This window comes from Myxocyprinus asiaticus, chromosome 21, assembly GCF_019703515.2.
Source record: "Myxocyprinus asiaticus isolate MX2 ecotype Aquarium Trade chromosome 21, UBuf_Myxa_2, whole genome shotgun sequence".
Classification (NCBI taxonomy): Eukaryota; Metazoa; Chordata; class Actinopteri; order Cypriniformes; family Catostomidae; genus Myxocyprinus; species Myxocyprinus asiaticus.
The window spans coordinates 2,747,731-2,771,796 of NC_059364.1; the positions used below are offsets into that span (position 1 = coordinate 2,747,731).

General features: G+C 38.1%; 1 protein-coding gene across 4 annotated transcripts in view; it reads left to right on the plus strand.

Annotated features, from left to right (window-relative positions):
- The window catches only part of lyst (lysosomal trafficking regulator), a 121,495-nt gene that overhangs the window by 19,389 nt on the left and 78,040 nt on the right, over positions 1–24,066 (plus strand). For all 4 annotated transcript variants that reach the window (XM_051647799.1, XM_051647800.1, XM_051647801.1 and 1 more), the window contains 6 exons: positions 2,230–2,321; positions 14,961–15,147; positions 18,236–18,326; positions 19,387–21,478; positions 22,003–22,993; positions 23,616–23,777. In XM_051647799.1, the coding sequence (XP_051503759.1) occupies positions 2,230–2,321; positions 14,961–15,147; positions 18,236–18,326; positions 19,387–21,478; positions 22,003–22,993; positions 23,616–23,777 (3,615 nt within the window). The remainder of the gene's footprint in view (positions 1–2,229; positions 2,322–14,960; positions 15,148–18,235; positions 18,327–19,386; positions 21,479–22,002; positions 22,994–23,615; positions 23,778–24,066) is intronic.

The window sequence follows — 24,066 nt, forward strand, 5'->3', positions numbered from 1 at the left end:
TCATGACATGAATTTGGAGGTAAAATGTGGTTTTATTGTCATGAAAATAATGTCACAATGCAAGAAATCCTAATGATCCTAAAATTTCTGTAATCAAATTATAATTCCTGGTTTCTTTTTATTATGGAGTGAAATATGACCATGTCAGGCTTTGAGAATACACTGGAAAAAAAACCTAGGAAACAATTTCCATGCAGAAATTGCTAGTAATTCAGTAAGGGCTACACACAATTTTTGGTGGCTTTAATTAGACATTTTTAAATAAAATTTACTTTGCAATACTCTGTTTCAAGTAAATTATACTCACAAAACATGATGACGTTAACAATCAACAGATCATTTTTTTTACCATGAATGCATACATTTGAGTAGAAATTTCAGACTTCACAAAACAAGAAGTTACCAAACATAACTACAAAATCAACAGTAAAAACAGTGTGAAGTTACGTAAAATGTATTTATTTACCTGTGAAATGTACTCAAATTAACAAATAAATATGACAAGGTATTCTATTTTAGGAATGATACATGATGACGCATTGTAAAGAAAACAAACAGTCATAAATAGTATTTACTTAAAAATTGAGTAATATTTAATCGAGAGCATTAATTTGTACAAATGTAGAATTTCCTTTTTTATTTTTTTTATTTCTTATTTATTTTTTTATGTAAAAAGTACTTAAAGGAATATTGTGGGTTTAGTACAAGTTAAACTCAGTTGACAGCATTTGTGACAATGCTGATTACCACAAAAAATTATTTAGACTCGCTCGTCCTTTTCTTTAAAAAAAAAAAAGAGCAAAAATCTGTGTTCCAGTGAGGCACTTACAATGGAAGTCAATGGGGCCAATTTTTGGAGGGTTTAAAGGCAGAAATGTGACACTTATAATTTTATAAAAGCACTTGCATTAATTCTTCTGTTAAAACTTGTTTATTATTTGAGCTGTAAAGTTGTTTAAATCATAATTTTTACAGTTATTTTAGGGTTTAAGGGTTTGTTGACATTACATCATCATGGCAACAAAGTTGTAATATTGAATATAAATTCACACAGATGCGGTTAAAAAAAAAAATCCACAAACGCGTTTTTTTTTTTTTTGTGGATTTTTTTCCCCCCTTTTTCACCCAATTTGGAATACCCAATTCCCAATGTGCTTTTAAGTCCTCGTGGTCGCATAGTGATTCGCCTCAGTCCGGGTGGCGGAGGAAGTACCCCAGCTGCCTCCGTGTCTGAGACCGTCAATCTGCGCATCTTATCACGTGGCTTGTTGAGCGCGTTGCCACGGAGACATAGTGCGTATGGAGGCTTCGCCATCCACCGCAGCATCCACACTCAACTCACCACGCGCCCCACCGAGAACGAGAACCACATTATAGTGATCACGAGGAGGTTACCCCATGTGACTCTACCCTCCCTAGCAACCGGGCCAATTTGGTTGCTTAGGAGACCGTTAACACACATTGTTTACCTCTTGTGGCTATGCTTCTTAAACAGTATTTTAACGTTTACAGATTAACCCCGTTGACTTCCATTGTTAGTGTCTCACTGTAACCTCGATTTTTGCTTTTTCTTTTTTTTAAATGAGGGACGAGTTAAAATAAATGTTTGTGTAATCAATATTATGCCACAAATGCTGTCAATTGATCTTAACTTGTATATTCCTTTAATCTTTTGTGCTCTGTTTACTTCACTACAAAATAGTTTTTTTAGTCTGAGAGTCAGGACACAGCCACAGTCATACAGATGTACTATTACCAGCAGTTATAGTATATTTTCTGCATCTGGCCTGTTGCTCACTCGCTCATGTGAGTGGAAGTTGTTGTGTGTAATGTGATTATTCTGCGTCTGTTCCAGTAAATGGAGGCCTGGCAGGACGAACAGAGAAGTCTTTGGATGTTTTTACTGCTCACTGCTCGACTGAATGGAGGGAAAGACTGAACAATTTATTGATCACGACTGGTGGAAAAAACACAACGTGCCTACTAGCACGCACTTGAAATTTAATGCAATTAAATTGGACATATTTAAAATATTTTCCTTGCTCTTTAAAAATAAGAATGTTAATTTTGTAAACAGTTAATCATAGATACTGTACATAGGAAAGATGGAAAAATTATCAGGCCAGCTGCAATATAGTGGCACCGAGGTTTGTGCTGAACAAAACCTTGGTCATCAGTGTAATCTCTGTCATTACAGAAGCTTATTTAATTGTTTTCCTGTGATTTCAGGTCAGTCTGAAGTGCTTGGAGAGTTTTCTGTGTCTGTTTCACTGTGTGCGACACCTCAGTGACCCGAGAGTGAAGGATGCGCTCAAGTTCTGGTAAACCCTTTTCTTCTTTATGCTCATATACACGACTGTATAAATACAAGTGTCTTAAGAGGAAGTTTTAGTTGTCAGTGTTTGTTTTTAAGAGCCGATCTTAAAATCCCTCGGTCAGTACACTTCTCTCTTTTCTCTATAACTGACTCCGTCCTTTAACCTCACTGTCAACAAAACCTCCATGACCACTACCGCTTCTATTCACCGCCAATTTACATTTTTGTTTAACTTTCTCCGCCTCTGAAACCTCCACCTCTGTTCTCAGTTGCCGAAGTCATGCTATTCAAATAATATGATTGATTAATTCCATGATTACCAAGATAAATTGAGTAGTATTCTGTTGGTGATCTGATCTCAACACGACAGCAATAAATTAAATTTTTTATAGCTGAAAACATTTCCGACGGACAAAGAAAATAAAGTGGCTGGAGTAGCACATCAAAAATAGAAAAATGAACACTGAATCACAATACACCAAATATAAATATTTACTCTCAGCAACTATTTCCAAGTAGGAATAGCTGCAGGACGGAGACCTCCAAATGGGGGTGGAATCTCCAAAAGGGGTTGAGCCAACTTTAAAAGAGGGCATCACTTCTACTCACCTTTAAGGTTAGGAAAGAGTTAGATAAGGGGCTCCCTATATCTTTAATGCCGGTTTGGAGCAATGCCTGCAACTATATCCTTCTCTCTATTTCAGGTATTTCAAGTACAATCACACAGTTCTGTATTTTGTGTTAAATATATCTGATTATTCATTCAGTTAATTGAACCTTGTTTTTAGATTAACTCAGAATCATAGCAACCAGCAATTAGAGTTCATGTTATTTATCATTGTGTTAAGTGAACCTGATAGTTTAAGCTGAGTAATAAAAAGACTTTCTTTGTATGGCCAATGGCTCAATGTCATGGACTCAATTAAGTGAGTTTTCTCAGCTCCTAATCTTTATCTTATGATCATGAGCAGTTCTTGGTTGAAGCCCGTCTGATGCATTAGTCCTCAGCCATAGCACATGATTATTCCACATAAGGTCTTTGGACACTTTTAAAACTTTTATCTGATTTGAGTTAGGCTAGATAAGAAGGTTATACTTTGTAAGAGCAGGACATGGTGAACTGCCGCTATTCTTAAAGAGACAGTACCATTTTAGCACTTGTTCTACATGTCAGTATACACTGCCTGGCCAAAAAACAAAGTCGCTGTTTGGATTTAAATAAGCAGATACTTAAGAGCCTATGATTGGATCATTATTGCAGTGATTAATATGTTTCAGCTGGCAACAATTCTTTTAACCCTAACTGATTGGCCTGCATCAAGCAAAGAAACTAAGGAGATTGCTGAAATCACTGGAATTGTGTGAAGAACTGTCCAACGCATTATTAAAACCTGGAAGGATAATGATGAACCGTCAGCTTCACAGAAGAAATGTGGTCAGAAAACAATCTTGAATGATCGTGATCGGAGATCACTAAAACGCTTGAAGTTACGTTGTAAAAAATCGACAGTAGAACTCACGGCTATGTTTAATAGTGAAAGTAAGAGCATTTCCACACGCACAATGCGATGAGAACTTACAGGATTGGGACTAAACATCTTTGTGGCCACAAGAAAGCCACTTGTTAGTGAGGCTAATCGGAAAAAAATACTTCAATTTGCTAGGGAGCGTAAAGATTGGACTGTGGAGCAATGGAAAAAGGTCATGTGGTCTGATGAGTCCAGATTTACCGCGATGGACGCGTCAGGGTAAGAAGAAAAGCACATGAAGCGATGCACCCATCATGCATAGTGCCCACTGTACAAGCCTCAGGAGGCAGTGTTATAATCTGAGGTTGCTTTAATTGGTCAGGTCAAGTCTCAGCAACATTATGCGGCAATAAAATGAAGTCAGCTGACTACTTTAATGTACTGAATGACCGGGTTATCCATCAATGGGTTTTTTCTTCCCCGACGGCACGGGTATATTCCAGGATGACAATGCCAAGATTCATCGACTCAGATTGTGAAAGAGTGGTTCAGGGAGCATGAGGAATCATTTTCACACATGAACTGGCCACCACAGAGTCCTGAACTTAACCCCATCAAAAGTCTTTTAGAAGACTTTACGGAGTGGTTCGACTCTCCCGTCATCAATACAAGATCTCGGCCAAAAATGAATGCAATTCTGGACTGAAATAAATGTTGTGATGTTGTATAAGGTTGGCTAGGCAGTGTTAATACTTGTAAATAGTGCAAATTATGCATGTAAACAATAAACATGTATGGGTCAATGACGTGACACTAAATTTTTCGGCTACCTCTAATAAATTATTAAAAAATACATTACAAACACAATTCACACAAAACAATTACTTGAATACACCTCTTCTATGATTAATATGTCTTCAGTTACTGAGTTCAAAGTCAGTTTTATATTTTTTCTGGGGCTTTAAGTAAAAAACCGAGCAGACGGTTCTCCAAAATCTTATTAAAAGCTGAAATTAAGAACAAAAAAAAATGTTGTCATGCGTAGTGCAGAATAATAAGCTGTGAATAACATATTAGTGTTATGAAACAATTTTATTATAAAATAATTGTCCACCAAATCAAAGTGGTGTGGTGTAACCATCAATTTTGTTAGCAATTTTGTTGTCATGTGACAGAAATCATAAAACAGATTAGCCAAGCATCCGTTTTAAAGGATTTCTGGGTTTTAAGCTGTCTCCATCTTCCAAAGGCATCTCCAGTATTTATCCTTGTTTCACTACGCCTCTGGTCATGGTGGTTTTTAGATGGACGGCGAGGCTTTTTAGGTCGGGTGGAATCTGTTATCTCTGATCCAGTTGGTTTGCTGGCTTCTATGGCTGCAGCACGCAGTGTTTTTGTTCAAATCTGGCAACCAGGTGGTGTCGAAATACTATTGGTGAGTGGCCCGGGGGGCGGGATCACACAGGCCAAAACATAAACAGAAATTCCGGCCTGGAATGGAAACTTCAAAGTAGAATACACTGGCTGTAGCATTGTTATCGGAGAAGCCAGTATTTCAACTTAGCATGTTTCCTAATTCTCTAATGACATATTATGGTCATTTTATGATTTAGTACAGTAAAAAAATATTGCATATGGCATCTTTATATATATATATATATATATATATATATATATATATATATATATATATATATATATATATATATATAATAATTATTTTTTTTTTTTTTTTTTTTAGAAAATGCTATAAATGTTTTTCAAAAATGTGTAAATACAACATGATCTTAAAGATTACATTTCTGCCAACTTGACACGTATTTTAAACCAGATTTTTTTTTAAATTTTTCTAATTTCTTTCACCTCGGACAACCTTATTTTTTAATGACCCATATATATATATATATATATATATATATATGACACGTGATTTAAAAATAAACAGTTTTAATGATTTAATGACTTTAAAAATGCCATATGGTGTAACCATCAAGTAAAATTTATAAAAATAGTTTCCTTGCACCTTGAAATCATGAGTGTACACAACTTAATCATTAATTTCAAAAATGTTTTCAAACATATGTTTCAAGGTGAAAAATATTTTTGTTACAAATGTATTAATTTTTAAATCAAGAATATCAAAAAGGTTTCTCATGGCTACACCAAATTACCTGGTTTTCATAAAAATTTAAATATGTTATATTGCATATATATATACAGGTGCATCTCAATAAATTAGAATGTCGTGGAAAAGTTCATTTATTTCAGTAATTCAACTCAAATTGTGAAACTCGTGTATTAAATAAATTCAGTGCACACAGACAGAAGTAGTTTAAGTCTTTGGTTCTATTAATTGTGATGATTTTGGCTCACATTTAACAAAAACCCACCAATTCACTATCTCAAAAAATTAGAATACATCATAAGACCAATAAAAAAAAACATTTTTAGTGAATTGTTGGCCTTCTGGAAAGTATGTTCATTTACTGTATATGTACTCAATACTTGGTAGGGGCTCCTTTTGCTTTAATTACTGCCTCAATTCGGCGTGGCATGGAGGTGATCAGTTTGTGGCACTGCTGAGGTGGTATGGAAGCCCAGGTTTCTTTGACAGTGGCCTTCAGCTCATCTGCATTTTTTTGGTCTCTTGTTTCTCATTTTCCTCTTGACAATACCCCATAGATTCTCTATGGGGTTCAGGTCTGGTGAGTTTGCTGGCCAGTCAAGCACACCAACACCATTGGTGTCATTTAACCAACTTTTGGTGCTTTTGGCAGTGTGGGCAGGTGCCAAATCCTGCTGGAAAATGAAATCAGCATCTTTAAAAAGCTGGTCAGCAGAAGGAAGCATGAAGTGCTCCAAAATTTCTTGGTAAACGGGTGCAGTGACTTTGGTTTTCAAAAAACACAATGGACCAACACCAGCAGATGACATTGCACCCCAAATCATCACAGACTGTGGAAACTTAACACTGGACTTCAAGCAACTTGGGCTATGAGCTTCTCCACCCTTCCTCCAGACTCTAGGACCTTGGTTTCCAAATGAAATACAAAACTTGCTCTCATCTGAAAAGAGGACTTTGGACCACTGGGCAACAGTCCAGTTCTTCTTCTCCTTAGCCCAGGTAAGACGCCTCTGACGTTGTCTGTGGTTCAGGAGTGGCTTAACAAGAGGAATACGACAACTGTAGCCAAATTCCATGACACGTCTGTGTGTGGTGGCTCTTGATGCCTTGACCCCAGCCTCAGTCCATTCCTTGTGAAGTTCACCCAAATTCTTGAAACGATTTTTCTTGACAATCCTCATAAGGCTGCGGTTCTCTCGGTTGGTTGTGCATCTTTTTCTTCCACACTTTTTCCTTCCACTCAACTTTCTGTTAACATGCTTGGATACAGCACTCTGTGAACAGCCAGCTTCTTTGGCGATGAATGTTTGTGGCTTACCCTCCTTGTGAAGGGTGTCAATGATTGTCTTCTGGACAACTGTCAGATCAGCAGTCTTCCCCATGATTGTGTAGCCTAGAGAACCAAACTGAGAGACCATTTTGAAGGCTCAGGAAACTTTGCAGGTGTTTTGAGTTGATTAGCTGATTGGCATGTCACCATATTCTAATTTTTTGAGATAGTGAATTGGTGGGTTTTTGTTAAATGTGAGCCAAAATCATCACAATTAAAAGAACCGAAGACTTAAACTACTTCAGTCTGTGTGCATTGAATTTATTTAATACACGAGTTTCACAATTTGAGTTGAATTACTGAAATAAATGAACTTTTTCACAACATTCTAATTTATTGAGATGCACCTGTATATATATATATATATGTATAATTACCAGCATTAGCTGAGAGACAATCTCTTTCATATGTAAACAAAATTAACTTTGTATCTGAAATATACCTAAATTAATCATCATTGGAATCTAATTGATTTGAGAGATCTGTATCAATAACCAGACCTAGTCACAATAACCTCAAATATGACAAATATTAGAGGTTTATAGTTGAACTAGTCTTAAGTCAGTGATACCGGGCACATAGTGTGAGATGAGATGAATGTAAAAACGTCTGTGTTTAACTGTATGATAAAGTCTGTCTGCCGGGAGGTTTCACTTTCACCACATACTTTTCACAACACGAAATCCGTTTCAGGTATCAGCACTTTTCATTAATGGCTAAATATGGTGAAAAAGTAACTTTACTTAATTGTCATAAAATAATGACAGTGTAAAGACATCAAAATAGAATTTACTTGTTTCTTTTGATTTTTGGGGCGAGTATAACCCAGATATCTTCTTGACCGATTTCATGAGATTCACCCGTTTAATCATTCATGAAGTTTGACCTAATGAGTTCACTCATAAGCTGCAAAGAGAGTGATTGTGTTCTGCACTGCTGATTCATTCACCAACCTTCTGCAGATCAAATAAACCTAATCTAATATATAATATGACAAGGGTATTTTCAAAAACGAAATTTATTCCCACATGTCTGAATAAACTGTTTCAGCATCGGGAAAAATGGGAATCAATTAAAGAAAAGAGTTTGTAAAGTTATGATGTGGCTGTTTTTACCATGTACATAGTTTGAAGAGGGGAAAATGTGTTTTTAATGCAATTGTTTTGTTTCGGTATCAAACGTACCGCATGGTCACATTCTGAGTTTTACTACAAAGTCTTCTACTCCAAATCACCCGAAGCTTCTTCCCAGCCTGCCCTCTGTGGCCATGTGACATCACATGCTTTCATGTGATGCCCTGATCAACTCAAAATGTGGAAAGCTTCCATTTGAAATTCCGATTTAATGGAATTTACGGCACAGGACAGAAAATTCAGTCATTAGTGAAGCGTGGAGGTATGCAGATGCAGACTTTAGTCTTGAGGCTAAGCAGAGACAGTGTACTGCGACCATGAGTGGAATACAGAGCTAAAACTCTTAGTACTGGATGATGGTGCTGATTTTGAGTTCCTCTGCGGGCTGGTTATAGGAGGTAGGTCAGCCAGAATAATGTGTGTTTGTGGGTAATATAGACAATGAAGAGGCGTGTCTTTTACGCAGAGGTTGTGGTGTGTTTACGGTGGGTGTAGTTGATGTGTGTTTTTGTTTCATAGTTAATGCGGTCGCTTGAAAATATGTGCTAAACATTGTGTGCCTTGAGCACTATATAAAACTAAACATGCATGTTAAATAACATGTAATCTTTGCATTTGTTAGTACGGTTAGTACAGTGTCGTTTAATGCACAAAAGAAAGTGAGGGATCTATGACATATTTTAAGAGTGAATCTTACCCCAAATTTCAAAATCACAAGAAAAAAGAGCAACTCTTATTCCTGTACGTTTTTCTGTTGAGTTTTCTCTTAAATTCCCATTATTCTCCATGATGATTTTCGTTAGATTGAACACTAAACACTGTAATTAAAATTACTATAATATAAACTAATACTACCATGATGTATAAATACAATTTATAACATTTTACAATAAGGTTGTATTTGTTAAAATAAGTAAATGCAGTAAATCACAAATTAGTAAAACACAAACTAATAGTAAACAATATTATTTTACTGAATTTATTCATATTGGTTGATGTAAAAAAATTAAAAAAATAACAATGCAATTGTTCATAGTTAGTTCATGTTAAATGATATAGTTAACTAATGTTAATGTATACAACCTTTTTGCAAAGTGTTACCATACAATTTAAACTTGACATTAGGGATGGGACGATATGGTTATCTCACAATTCGGTTTAATTTACGATACGAGGGTCACGTGTGATTAGTCTCGATTTGAAATAATAACACTTAAATGACAAAATATGACAGAATATATATTTTTTTTTTTTCGCAAAATGCACATTGTAATTTCTCATCAAAATACAGTTGTTTAATACAAAATATAAATGCTCAAAGTGTATATGATTAGAGTTTTTCATATACCTTTCTCTACAAGAAAAGATCACAAACAAATAAACCTTTAAAAAAAATAGCGGGCTACATTCAGGCTGATCAGGTGCAGAACAAGCAATAGAACTGAACTGAACCTGTCCTGAAAATGTATGTGAAAGTGTATATTTTTTTTTATACTTTTTTGTCGTCATTATTATATTCACATTTTAACTTTTTAAAAATATTAATATTTTACATTCCATAAATTTATATTATATCCTGAAATTGTTTATATAATAATGATATGAACTGTTGATGTTTGAAAAAATGTGTACAATTTACAAATAATAACATTGAGTTTACGTTTGTTTGTATTACAAGCACTAAAAGGGTTACTGTCACTTTAAGAGTTCAACATGTATCTCAAAGACTCGCGCACGCACAGTGTTGCGGTTAACGAGAAACCAGTCTCTCATTTATTTTTTTATCGTATGTGTGCTATGTCTTTATAAGAAATTATATTTCTTTGTAATTGTTTATTTAACTGAAAAGAACAAAGAATATTAAAGACACATTATATAATAAAAATCGTGTGCATGTATTTCATATTTGATGGAGACACATTACACGGAAGAAACTGTCTGTTTTTAAGGTGATTTTCCAGGTATTCCGGTTCTTAAATTCCGAAAAGCTAAATTCAAGCACTTTTAAGAAAGTACACAGTTTGTAAACAGTGTAAAAAGAAGCGCAGTGGGGGTAAAATCAAGCAATAGATAGATGATATTTGACGAGTCGTTTTATATATGATAACATGGGCTGAAAATAATGTAGCAGATTTCAAAATGTCGAGTTTTGCCTCGATATGGTTTATAATTTTTTTGGTTTGCGATATATCAAAATTCAATATATCGTCCCATCCCTACTTGACATGAAATCAAAATTGACAACACACATTCCTGGTATTTATGTAAACTATTAATCAGTGCACGTTATTCCAAACAAAACAAATATTTATCTTTGTATCTTTAATCAAAATGTTGTAACTTGCTCTGCCTCTGAAACGACTTTTCGGATGATGACATAAATCCCTTTTTCAACCCTTCCACTCCAACCACATGGCTCCATTCTGGTATGTAACACCCACATTTCACAATGCGTTCAATTCCTGGAGGGAAATATTAAATATTAAAGTAAATATTCTATTTCACTTGAAAATACATCAGATTATGGCGGTAAAAAGGGTTGTAAACTGCATTTCATGTTGACTTGAAATTGGCTAATGATTCTTTTTTGTGCACTGCGGTCATGAAACTAATGTCACAATACAAAAAATCTTAATTGTCCTATAAATATAGCAAAATATAATTTTTATTATAGCAATATATCTTTTTATTTGTATATTTTTTTTATATACATTATTGTGAAATATGACCCAAATATGTTTCAGGTTTTAGGAGATTTGCCCTTAGAGCATTTAAAGTATTGTGGTTAAATACATTTTTGGGTTCTTGTACACTTGCTGCAATCGTTCGTTCTACCTAAATGTCGTTTGGTAAAGTGAGACGAGTGAAATCCTGTCCAGCGTTTGATGCGGAGGATGAAATAACTGCTTGATGAGATACTGTATGCCTGAGTCAGTGTCCAATGACAGAATCTACTGTTCCGTGTCCCGTCTAATCCTGTTGCATAACATCACTGTAGTTCAGTTCCCATCAGGCCTCACAGTCCATAGTCTGTGTTTATACCATGAATCCAATTTCACTGATCTAGTTTTCACTGGTTAGCGCATTATCAACATTATTTAGCCGGCAGGGTCAAATAGGCTGTGCTCACTAAATGTACCAATCTTATGTTAGATGGGAATATTGATCTTCAGACAAATTTGTGTGTGTGTTTGTGTGTGTCAAAGGCTCTGTTCCAAAATGTAGTGAGCTGCCAACATAGGCAGTATTTTAAGGCATCATAGGAAGGCTGTTCCAAAATGTAGAGACCATGTTGTCTTGTAAGATATCTTCTTTTGAGACAAATTCTAAGGCAGCGTTGCATGTGAAAAATGGGTGATTTGATCAATATTTGTTTGTATGTTTATATTATGCTAATTAGAATTTCACATTGGTGAAATAGCAACATGTTATTGTGGATTAGTGCTGCAACTAATGATTATTTTGATAATCAACTAATTTAACGATTATTAGAACAATTACTCGAGTATTCGGCTGATTATTGCAATGATTATTCATTAGCTCTTAAACAATTAAGCTTGTGTCTCAAGTTAAAAGGTTGTATTAAACGTGCTTACTAACAATAAAGAGGGAAGAATCCTCTTTAAAAAAAATAAATAAAAAATAAAAAAAACTCTAAATAACATTCACTGAATTACAGGGGAAAAAAATACCTGAGAATGTTAATCAAGTTTTATTCAGTAAAAAAAAAAAAAAATCATATTGTAATCGAGTGTTTTTTTTCCCCCTTGTTTTCCATTTAAAATATCAAAAAATCCTTAAAGATACATTTACCTAAGAAGCAACGTATAAGATATTTAGACTTGCTTTCAGAGAATGCATCTTGAATATAAGTGTACAGTATTTTGTATTTACTTGTTTGTACTTCTGACAGTGCAGTAAAGACAAAATACACTTACATTCAAGATCTATTCTCTGGAAGCAAGTCTCAATATGCAAGTCTTATATGCTGCTTCTCAGGTAAATGTATCTTGTTTTAACACACACAAGGGAAGAGTATCAGCCAGGAGAAGTTTCAATCTCTTCCCCTTAGATTGGGTGGGTCACTTCACACAGCTCATAGTGGCTCGGACCACACAGAGAAATGCCAGTTTTGGAGTTTGTGCTTATTTACATGACCCGCTTCCTTATTATTTGAACTTTAATAAAGGCTGCATTAAAGAGCTCTATTTTAAGAGCTCTAATGCTAATCGGGTCAAGTGCAATTTAATTTGGAGGTTCTTCTCCGGTTATTGCAGCGTCTGCGTCCTATTGTATAATCCATTCCCTGTCATGCACCAGCAATATAAACAAAGACAGCACATTCATAAGAAGTTGGTAGTGTAAATGGACTGTATGCAATGAATTAGAAGAATAGAAATATGGGCTTTCATAACTTACATTATTATGTGTCTTTGTTAAACGGGACAGGCTGCTTTTATACGTATGGAGAATGTGGTTCAGGATATGTATGTAGGCTCCGTTAAATGATAGAGAATGTTAGTATTATTAATAGAGCTGTGAGAATTAACACGTTAACACATGCTTTTAATTTAAATTTAACACGTAAATTTTTTCGTTAATACAGCATAAACATTTACGCATTTGGCAGACGCTTTTATCCAAAGCTACTTACAGTGTACTTATTACAGGGACAATCCCCCTGGAGCAACCTGGAGTTAAGTGCCTTACTCAAGGACACAGTGGTGGTGGCTGTGGGGATTGAACCAGCAACCTTTACCAGTTATGTGCTTTAGCCCACTACGCCACCACCACTCCACAAACGCTTGTGTGAAGGACAGAACCTTTGTAATGTGTCCACCCGGACTGACGCACACGCCACAGCACTAGAGCCCTTCTACCAAGATGAGTCTACAAGCTTAGCATGAAATAGCATAACGCGGCGGTCCCATTGACATGGGCGGTACTGTCGTAATACTCTCCTATGATAGAGCCGCGGAGGTTGTTATCTCAGTAAATAGAACCTCTGACAGTGCTTCCCTGTCAGTGATAAAATAATGGAGAACTCTTAGTACTATTTAATGTACAAAACAAGCCCAGATGGGACTTTTAAGGTGCATTTTAATTACCGCAGAAGTCAAATCTTAACTATCACCAAATGCAGAATGAGACGTTTTTTTATGGAAGCGCTTTTCATGGTGAGTTCAATGCTTGACGCTGGCATTGACGCTCTGACGCGAATCATAAACGCAGCTTCACGATTGCTGTAACAAAGCGGATAGTCACAGACTACCGGCAGATTAATATTGTGGAGGATTTGCGTTTAAGAGATTTAATGCCCATTGCCATGAATATGCAAACTATGGGGAGACTAGTTCTTTCAATTAGTCAAACTCCCACTTAGACTTTGGGAAATGTTTAATGTTACTCGAATTGGTGCTATTTTAGTGCATTTCTTTTAGAAGGCTTTGTTTGGAAAATGTTAATAAAGCATTATATTGTTGCATATAGTTTTGTTTTCTTTCCTATGGTGGAAATAGATACAGTTTGTCAAGAAAATAAGTATTTATAGTGTCAAATTTCTGCACTTTCAAAATCTGCGATTAATCGTGATTTACTACAGAAAATTATGCGATTCATTGCGATTAAAAATTGTAATTGACTGACAGCACTAATTATTAATCATGTTCATCTACTGACACACAAATAATGGATAGTATTGACATGCACTATTTTGATAAACTTGAAAAACCAAAAATATTCTAAATTCAAATTACACTCCAAACAAAACTAAATTATAATCAAAATAACAAAGTGGTCAAAATAATCATACCAAATCCAAACATTTTACCCTCTCCACTGCCCCATTTGCAGTGACTTAAATGTCACTCAACAACAACAGGTGGAAAAATACCACTACAAATTAGATCATAAATAAAATATTAAATATAAACAATAATAATAATTGAGTTATAAACCATTACCTATAGATAGTTTCACACAACTCTCATGCATTTTTGCTTCATAAAAAGTCAGGGACATAATTGGATATAATTTGGACTTTGCCCTGAAAACAGATGTGGTATTGAAACATCTTAGCGCAATGACATATTTCTCAGGAAAATAGCTAATTGTGCTTTGCAGCACTTCATTACCATACAGTACACCCACAGTAGTGCAAACACTCACGCCCAATTGTGCTCTCCACTGGCATGGAAATTGCACTTGGAATTAGCGCTCTTACGAAAATTGGATAAGACGCAGCGCATGGTCGTATCATGTTGCGCTGTGCTTTGCGCGCTTACGAAAATTTAGCTCAAAGGTGTTTACTTTAAATGACTCTCTGTTTTGGAACAGAACCAAAGTGTAACTGTAACATGATAACAGATTTTTTTTTTCATGTCTCTGTACATTTATATTTATAAACAGAAGAATTTATAGAACATGAAACCAGCTATGTGCCAAAAAGCAGTTTCACTATTGTTTGTATTGAAGTAGTACCAAAAAAGGGAACTTGGTAATGAATCTGAAATGCGAGCTAAGGCGTGAGAATGTGTTAAAGACGCTCTAATGTGTATTTTACATGTCTTGATGCTTTGGTTTTCAGCTCAGACATGAGTGGGGCCAGTAACACACTGGCACGGGAGTTCCTGACGGATGTGCACCAGCTGTGTAGTGCGGTGGCCCAGCGGGTGGAGGACGAGGAGGAGACACACATGGTGGCGTTGGGAGAGTACCTTGTGCGCGGACGCGGCTTCCTGCTCCTCAGCACCCTGGACTCTGTCATTGACCAGGTCAGTCTGAGAAGCTTCATGAGATATTCAATGAAAATGTATAGCCGCTTTTCCACCATCGGGCCGAACGGTTCTGTGCATTGTACAGAATGGTTACAGGAGCATTTCCACTTGAGCACGGTTCGGCAAGGCACGATTATAAACCATTCTCGGCACGGTTAGCTCAACTAACGGCAGGTACTCAACCATGCTGTTGGAATGACTTTAGTACAAGGCAACTTGTTTTGTGTATCTTCATGATTTTATTATGATGGTTTAACTAGTATTGTAGCCTACATTTATTTTTCTGCACTCCTTTTTTGTCAGGGAAGTAGATTACTAGCTTATTTAAACTCAAAATACATCTATATATTCTCATATACTATTTTCATATAATACTTCGTCAGTAAATATCCTATTTATCTAGTCTGGGAACTTCATGTTTGTGTCCGGTGGCAAACAAGCCCTCATCAAATTATGGTAAACCTCTCTGCTTTTTCTCTTCCCTGTTTGCGATATGGTCCGTGTGCGGAACAGAGTAAAATCAGGGAAAAAAGCATGGAATATGCGATCATCCTCCATACACGCCGCGCTCGCTCCAGTGTTTACCTCTCACGCAGTCGCCAAAAGATGGTTACGTACCACAGTGGAAAAATAAACCTTAACCGCGCCAGCTGGGCCGGATCGGATTGGTACGGTTTTGCGATGAGAACTGTTCGGGCCGTAAAGCGGCTTATGTTTGTAACACACTTCAACACTGGGAGGAAGTCATTCACAGGGCTAGCACAAATTCACACTTATGCATTTCAAAATGGCTATAAGATCAAGATAAGCATACATTCAGTCAAGTGACTCCAAACTTTTGACAGGAGTATATTTCTCAAATGCAGAAAAATCCCACCCCAAGCAACCCCAATCCCACTAAGCAAGTATATTAGGGATGTCATAAAATATCGATATATCGATTATTGATCGGCATGTTATTTTATCTATATATTTTTGAGGCATTGATATTTTAAAATTAGCCGACATTTAAATTAGAAGCCCAATTTGCATGCTTTCCCATTCACTCAGTTGGCCTCTGTTTAACAGTTTGGCATAATAGACCTTATTCACGCTAGCACCATCTATGATTTTTAAAAGGAATGACAATGAGGCTGTAAGGGATAACCTTACAGTCTCTTCAATGGCACGAATGCTGTAAAGCTGTATAAAGCTCCTAGATCACATCTGATTGTCCACAACTCGTGCTGTCTGGAGTTCTTTGTACACTGAATGTTCTTGGACAGATATTTGATCAATGTTTTGTCCGCGGAACGATCCAAAAACACTTTAAACTGCAGTACAGCCCATTGAAGAGACTGTAAGTCTATCCCTCACAGCCTCATTGTTATTTCTATTAAAAATCAAAGATGGCGAAGAGAGAGATAAGGTCTATAGCGTTGGGAGACCACAAGAGGGCGATATAACATGTATCACACACACACACACACACACACACACACACTGGATGAGCTCAAGTGGCGCAGGAGATGGCAGTCCAATGTTACAAAGGTTTTTGTGATGTTGATGAGTTGCAGGTTAGTGAAACTGGTGTAACTGCGCAAACTGACTGACATTTATTATGCAATTTCTCTGTATGTAGCATTAAATAGGTCTTTTCATTGAAGCTGTCAAACCACAAAATGACATACTTTTTACTGAAAATACATTGTGTAGGCTCTATGAAAGATACTTATACACAATATATCATCCAGTTATACTAGAGTAAATAAGCATTGTCCTTTGATAATGATTTGGGTCGAATTTAATGGAAAACTATGCGAATTGCGATCTGTGGCACTTCAGAATGTTGACGCTGAGCGTTGGCGGTGTGTGCGTACCTTTTGTAAAAAATACAAAATTGTTTCTGATTTTAGAACGCGCTATGTCGTCCACCAGACGCTTGCGGTGTGCGACCCACTTTAATTTACCCTGCCGCTCACACTTTACCAAAGTTGTGTTTAGAAATATGTCTGAGGATACAAAGACTGTTGTGCAACGAGCAGTCCAATTTATATCTGAAACAAATCCTGAGAAATATCGATAATCATCTGGAAAATCTTCAGATTATCAGTGCGTGAAAAGGGCATCGATCCCAAGCCTAAAGTATATGCTAACTAATATTCCACTTGAGAAATAGTCCGATACCAGGAAGTGTTTGGAGTCTGTTATGGAGGGAATAAATTCCTTCCAAATTTCTGATATTGTTCAGAAATAGCATGGTGATATGTCTCAGTCATAACAGAGCTGAATAGACCCCCTGTCCAGCCTCATGTGCTCACATGAATTCTGCATACAGTGGTTGATGACGGCTGGTTCACCCAGAAATATAAATTAGTATAGGTCTGTAACAACATGAGGGTGAGTAAATGGCAAGTGGTTTATTTGCTCAAATGGTTCTCTTTGAACCCCACACCTTTCTGCCTCTCTCTTTCATTCTCTCTCTTTCATTTTCTTTCTGAAGTGTGAGTTCTGATGTATCAGATCTGGAGTGGCTCTTACTCACGATGCACAAGCCTTTCCTCTGAACTCTGCTCTTCTTAACTATCTCTCGAAACAACATCAACCACCTGTGTGTTTGCATAGTGGTGGGTCAAGATGGCCCCTCCTAACAGCTTCTCTAATTACCTTATGATTATGCTGCCATATGCTTGTTTACCTGGGGTCTCATGGCACTGCAGCAGGCAGCCCACTGTATTTGCTTTCAATTCACACTTGTCAGAGTGCTTTCTCTCCTACTTGTGAAGAATGCTCTCTTGCTCAGGGAGGAGACAGCATTTAGAGGCGTGTGGTCGTACCTAATGTCCAACAAACCTATATTTCGGTCTTTTGGAAGAATATCTTTGGATGTACTACAGTTATTGCTGTCAGTAATTGTCCGTTTACTGCTTGCACAGCTTTGGAAATTAGCTTGCACTGTGTAGCAGAAGTGAGAAAATTCTTAGAAGTAATCTGCTTCCGGGTGGTCATCAACACCAGGAGACTATTATTGATTAGATTTACAGGGGCAGAGTGACAAATTACATTTTAATTCAGACTTAACTTCTTGATCTCGTGTTTTCTTCAGGAGTTGACGTGTCGGGAAGAGCTGCTTACACTCTTGTTGTCTCTGCTGCCTCTTGTCTGGAAGATTCCTGTTCAGGAGGAGAAAGCCCCAAGTGAGAGAAATACTAAACTTTGCTAATTTACAAAGCTGACTATACTTTTCCCATATATAGGGCCCTATGAATTTTTTTAATTTTTTGTATTTTTTATATTCCATTTTATTTTTTCCGTTTTAGTTGTGCTGAATAGCATGTTTTAAGGTTTTATTTAATTTTATCATCTAAAGGGTCTTGTATCATATTAATTCATAAAACATTAGTTAAATAAAATAGAACACTTATTTTTAAACATAAAAATGCATTCTTTTTATCAGTGACATGCTGCACAACAGACAATCACAGTATAAATAAATTTTTTAAATAAAAATATAATATATATATATAAAACTTACTGTATGTTCAGTACAACAAAACATGCTTGTGAGATTGCCTATGTCTAATATAATTATTATTGATATATTATTATTGTTATTAATAGTTGTTGTTGTTGTGTAGTAGTTCATAGAATGTTACAATTAACTAGCAACATATTTAAATTATATTAATCATAATTTCTTCAATTTCATGCATCCATTTAAATCGAGCTTTTATTTTGGCAGAAAATTTAGTGTGAAGACCTTTTTGTTTCTGCATGTATTTGACAGTAGATTCTCACCTCCGGATAAGTAGTTCGCTATATGGTTTTGTGCTTTCAAGCATTTATTTTTATCCCAAATTATACAATAATACAATGCCATTGTTTTCAGTTAGAAAGTTGAGATTTTTCTGTAAGATAATGTTTATAAAGCATCTGATGGCAGCATTCTTGCAAGGACCCCATGAATTGTTAAATAGCTAACTGTGCAACAAGTGAAACCACGAGATGGTTTTAATTATACAACATACAGTTGATAACCAGGGTAAAGGATAAGACTGTTCATTGACCCTAAGGTAATTAGTGCAGGCATGCTAATCTTTTCTAGCAGCTGCCTTCCACATTGTTGGGTTATTAGTTCCTGTAATTGCATGTTCCCCATGACTTGAAACCAGATTGTATAACAGCTTAAAGCTTATTAAGATGAGCATAAACAGAACATACTTCATCGTTTCCCACTCTTCCTTTTGATTTTGCTAGATTTCACCCTGCCTTCACTGCTGGAGGTGTTTCTATGCCAAGAGGGAAGAACCATCCCTCAAAAGGTGGGGCAAGATAGATGTGATGTGCAGAACTCTGGAAAGCGCTTATCTGGCTCCTGGAAGTCACGGCGTTCACGCAGGACTGCTCAGCGATACTCTGTAAGGGATGCGCGCAAATCTCAGCTTTCCACATCAGATTCCGAAGCCAACTCGGATGATAAAACCACAAACACTGGGAGCAAACATCGCCGATTCCACAGTTCCACCATTCGTGTTAGTTGCCAGCTTCACCAGTCCAACGTTCCATCGCAATCACCATTGCAACGTCCCACTCAAGACACCATGAGCACCGTTGAGCGACCCCAACCTCACATGAGGCTGTTTGGATCACAAACGCTGGATGCTAACATGCTAAGTGACCCCACAGCTCTCTCCATCTTTAATCGCATGGAGAACTCGCCTTTTGACCTTTGCCATGTTCTGCTCTCCCTTCTTGAGAAAGTCTGCAAGTTTGACATGACCATTAATCACAACCCAGGCTTGGCAGTCAGTGTTGTTCCCACACTCACAGAGATACTAACAGAGTTTGGTGACTGTTGTGGACCTGGCGGAGGAGGTGGAGGAGGGGTTGATGAGCTGGCTGGAGGCTGGACTGAGGAACCAATTGCACTTGTTCAAAGAATGCTTTTACGCACAATTCTGCACTTGATGTTTGTAGACGTGGGTCAAAATGAGACATTGCCTGATAATTTGCGCCGAAGCCTGACTGACCTTCTCAGAGCCACCATAAAAATTCGTGCCTGTTTAGAAAGACAAGCCGACCCTTTTGCTCCGAGGCCAAAAAAGACTCTTCAGGAGATACAAGAGGACTTTTCCTTCTCAAGGTACCGTCACCGGGCCTTGCTACTGCCAGAACTCCTGGAGGGAGTCTTAGAGCTTTTACTCGGTTGCTTGCAGGCCTCTGCTCCCAACCCTTTCTTTTTCAGTCAGTCTCTCGAATTAGTTCATGAATTTGTGCAACACCGTGGCCTGGAGCTCTTTGAGGCAACAGCTCTGCGCCTGGAGGCCTTAGCAGAAGCTCAAGATTCAGAAGTAGGCAATGAGGCGTCGGAGCATCTTCGGTGTCTGATAGCTGGTATACTTAAGATTATCAGTGCCGTCAAAAGAGCCAAATCAGAGCAGCTACACCAGTCTGTTTGTGCACGTCGTCGACACCGTCGCTGTGAATACTCACACTTTTTGCACCATCATCGTGACCTGTCAGGACTGCCAGTGTCTGCTTTCAAGCATGCAGCCCGGCGAAACCCCTTCGAGGAGGACTTTGAGGGTTGTGACGGAGAAGTGCGGTACCCTGAACGCTGTTGCTGCCTTGCGACTTGTGCCCACCAATGTTTGCGTCTCCTCCAACGCCTCTCGCCCTCAGGTCCTGCTGTCCTCCAGGTGCTGGCAGGAGTTCAAGCCGTTGGTATCTGTTGCTGCATGGACCCAAGGTCTGTAATAGGGCCAATGCTTCAGGCATTTCAAGCCCCAGGCCTGCGGAGTTACCAGTCCCATGTGTTGAGTGTCCTTAGTAGACTTGTCCTAGAACAGCTTGGAGGTGGTCAACCCTCAGAAAAGGCCAAACTTGCCTCCTGCAACATCTGCACTTTGGATAGCAGCCAGTTGCCTGGACTTGAAGAGACTTTGCAGGGCTATGGACCTGGGAAAGTATCAAACCTATCCATGTCCCCATGTCCCTCTTATCGTTCCCAAGGTATCCTGCCCAGTGGAGGAGCTGAAGACATGTTGTGGAAGTGGGATGCTTTAGATGCCTACCAGGAGCTAGTGTTCGGAAAGGACTGGCATTTGAGTCAACAGATTGCCAGTCATGTATGCCAGCTCACTTTACGGGGCAATGCAGTGGTGCAGTGGCAACTCTACACTCATATTTTTAACCCTGTGCTTCAGCGGGGTGTGGAACTAACTCATCATGCCCAGCAGCTTGGCGTGTCAACTACGTGTAGCCAGGTCTGCAGCTACCATACCCAATGCCTCCCTGTTGAGGTACTGCTGGTTTATCTTCAAATTCTGCCTGCTCTGCTAAAGTCAAGGTATGGTGGTATTCCCCCTATTCCCCCAGTACTTAATGACTGCTGTATTATTTTATTATTTGATATTTAATTCCCGTCATACCTTTACATTCCTTTTTTTCTATCACTTTCTTGTCATTGGGACAGAATATCTCCATGTTTTTTATCTGTTATTTTAAATGTCCCAGAGATCTCTAGTTCTCCAATAGACTGTAGCTTTACATGGTCTGACCTCAAGTTTCCACATCCATCCACTTTTCATGCATAGATATTAACAATCACACTGGGGTCAGAGAGTTTACTGTGTATGAATAGCCTGTTTCCAAACCAAGCAACTTGTACATGTTTGGGTATCTTTTTGAACAAGTCTGTCTATCAAGTCTTTCTTATTTTATACTCCCTGATGTTTGAAGACTAGCTAATTGGCCATTGTGTAATGTCTGCTATCAGAAAGAGTGGGTCTGTTAATCTGAGTTCTATTACATTATTTTTGGAAAAATGTTAGCTGGATCCATAACTTCTGATTACTTCTCTTGTGTTCTCAGTCGGGTGGTACGCGACTTGTTTCTGAGTTGTAATGGACTGAACCAGATCACTGAGTTGATATACCTGGACTGCTCTCGTCCATGGGCACTGAATGTGTTTGAGACACTTATCTTAAGTGTGTGGCACCATCATACGGAATCTGCCATGCAGGAGCTAGAAAGAGCCGAAGCTCAGGAGCAGGAAGCTGTCCTTGGACTCGTAGAGGAATTAGGTTCACGTGGAGCTGGCCCACAGAGCCTCTCTAAGTTTTATGAAGGCCTGAAAGAGGCGTGCCCTCTTCCAAAGGGCAAAAGCGGAATGAGTGCATATCCTGGAATGGGACGTAACAGAGGCGAGGCACATTTGAACACAATCAACCTTTTTCTTTGTGTTGCTTTCCTGTGTGTGAGCAAGGAGGCTGACTCTGACCGAGACTCTGCAAATGACTCAGAAGACACCTCAGGCTATGACAGTACAGCTAGTGAACCACTGGGTGGTTGTCTACCATGTCTCTCACCAGACAGTGTGGCTCTGCCTTCTAAAGAACAGGTGAGGAGGGCTGCTGATGTGTGGTCTGTATGCCGTTGGGTGTACATGTCCAGTCCAGTGTTCCAGAGGCAGTTTTTCAAACTGGGAGGTTTGGATGTCTGTTCACGCCTTATGACGATGGTCATTCAGAAACTTACCTCGAAAAACAAAGAATGTGAAGTAAAAAAAAAGAGGGAGAGTAAGGGCAAAACCAGTCCATCTCACTCAGACTCTCCCACCCAAGCTCTAACAGGGCAGGCTGACGTTGCAGCAACAGTAGCAGGTACAGAGGGGACCCAACAGCATGAGCTAAGGGAGACACTCAACCCAACTCGGGTGGAGAGCAAGAGTAGTGACCCCACACACAGACTGGAAGAGGAATGGCCTGTCCAGAGTATCCGACTACTGGAGGCGCTTCTGGCCATCTGCCTTCACAGTGCCAATTCAGCACTGCAGAGGCTGGAACCAGACCTTTCCTTTCAGGTACAATGTGTGCAAGCACACACATGCACACACACTAGCTTTGTTTCATAACCTACTGAGATGCCTTCTAAGGGGATGTTCACACAGGATGCATTCATGCTTTTGTCTTGGCTGGTTTTCAATAATTTTTTCTATGTAAACAAGCACTAGGTGGACGTCTTAGATCTTTTTCAGTGTCTCGTACCATAAACTGTGCATTTTTAAGTTCAGGTTAAGTTAAAATACTCTGTGTGAATGTTCTCTAAGGCAGCACCCTAACTGCCATCAAAAGTTACTAATATGAAATACTGTTCGTAGGCAAGCCCACACGCCATACAATTAGGACTTCTCATATGAAACACATGGAAGGCTTGAGTCACGATTGTTTCCAAAACAGTTTAATGTTAGCATATTGCTAAACTAATGACATGATACTCTTATTATAATCAATCAAAATATTCGAAACTATTTTATAAGGTTGCATAATGTTGCTCCCTACCTTTTAGAGCAGCCTAGGTGGTAATCAGGTAGTCAGCTCTCTTGGTATTAGAACAGAGCTGAACGAAATTGACAGTTCAATATAAGTGACTTTATCGCAACTAATTTTTAACAGATGTTGTTTTTTCCACACTCTACCCCATAGCTACAGTCAGTTGATGAGACCCTATGTGAGGTGCGGGATCAGTTGTCTCGCTCTGGAGTTGTGAATTCCGAACTGGCCGTTCCTCTGTTTGATTCCTTGTTGCGTGTAGCACTGGCTGAGATGTTCTGCAGTACAGATGTTGTTGAGGAGAAACCCGATAATGTAAGTTGGTGGTTTGTTTAATAACTGTTTTGTATGCTTGTTGGAGCTGTGGTGCAGGGGATTGCGCAAATGCTCCTGACCTTTTCAGCTAGGGCTGCACGATTATGACAAAAATCGTAATTGTCGATTATTGCCCTTAATATTGTAATTGCGATTATTTATGTTGATTAAAACATCAAAAAGTAGGCACCTATGTGGTTCTTCAGAGAAGCAGATTTTAATGGTGGATATGAGCTGCACTCCAGTTTTTTAGGAACTTTTGAGCATTAAATATTGTAATAATGTTTGT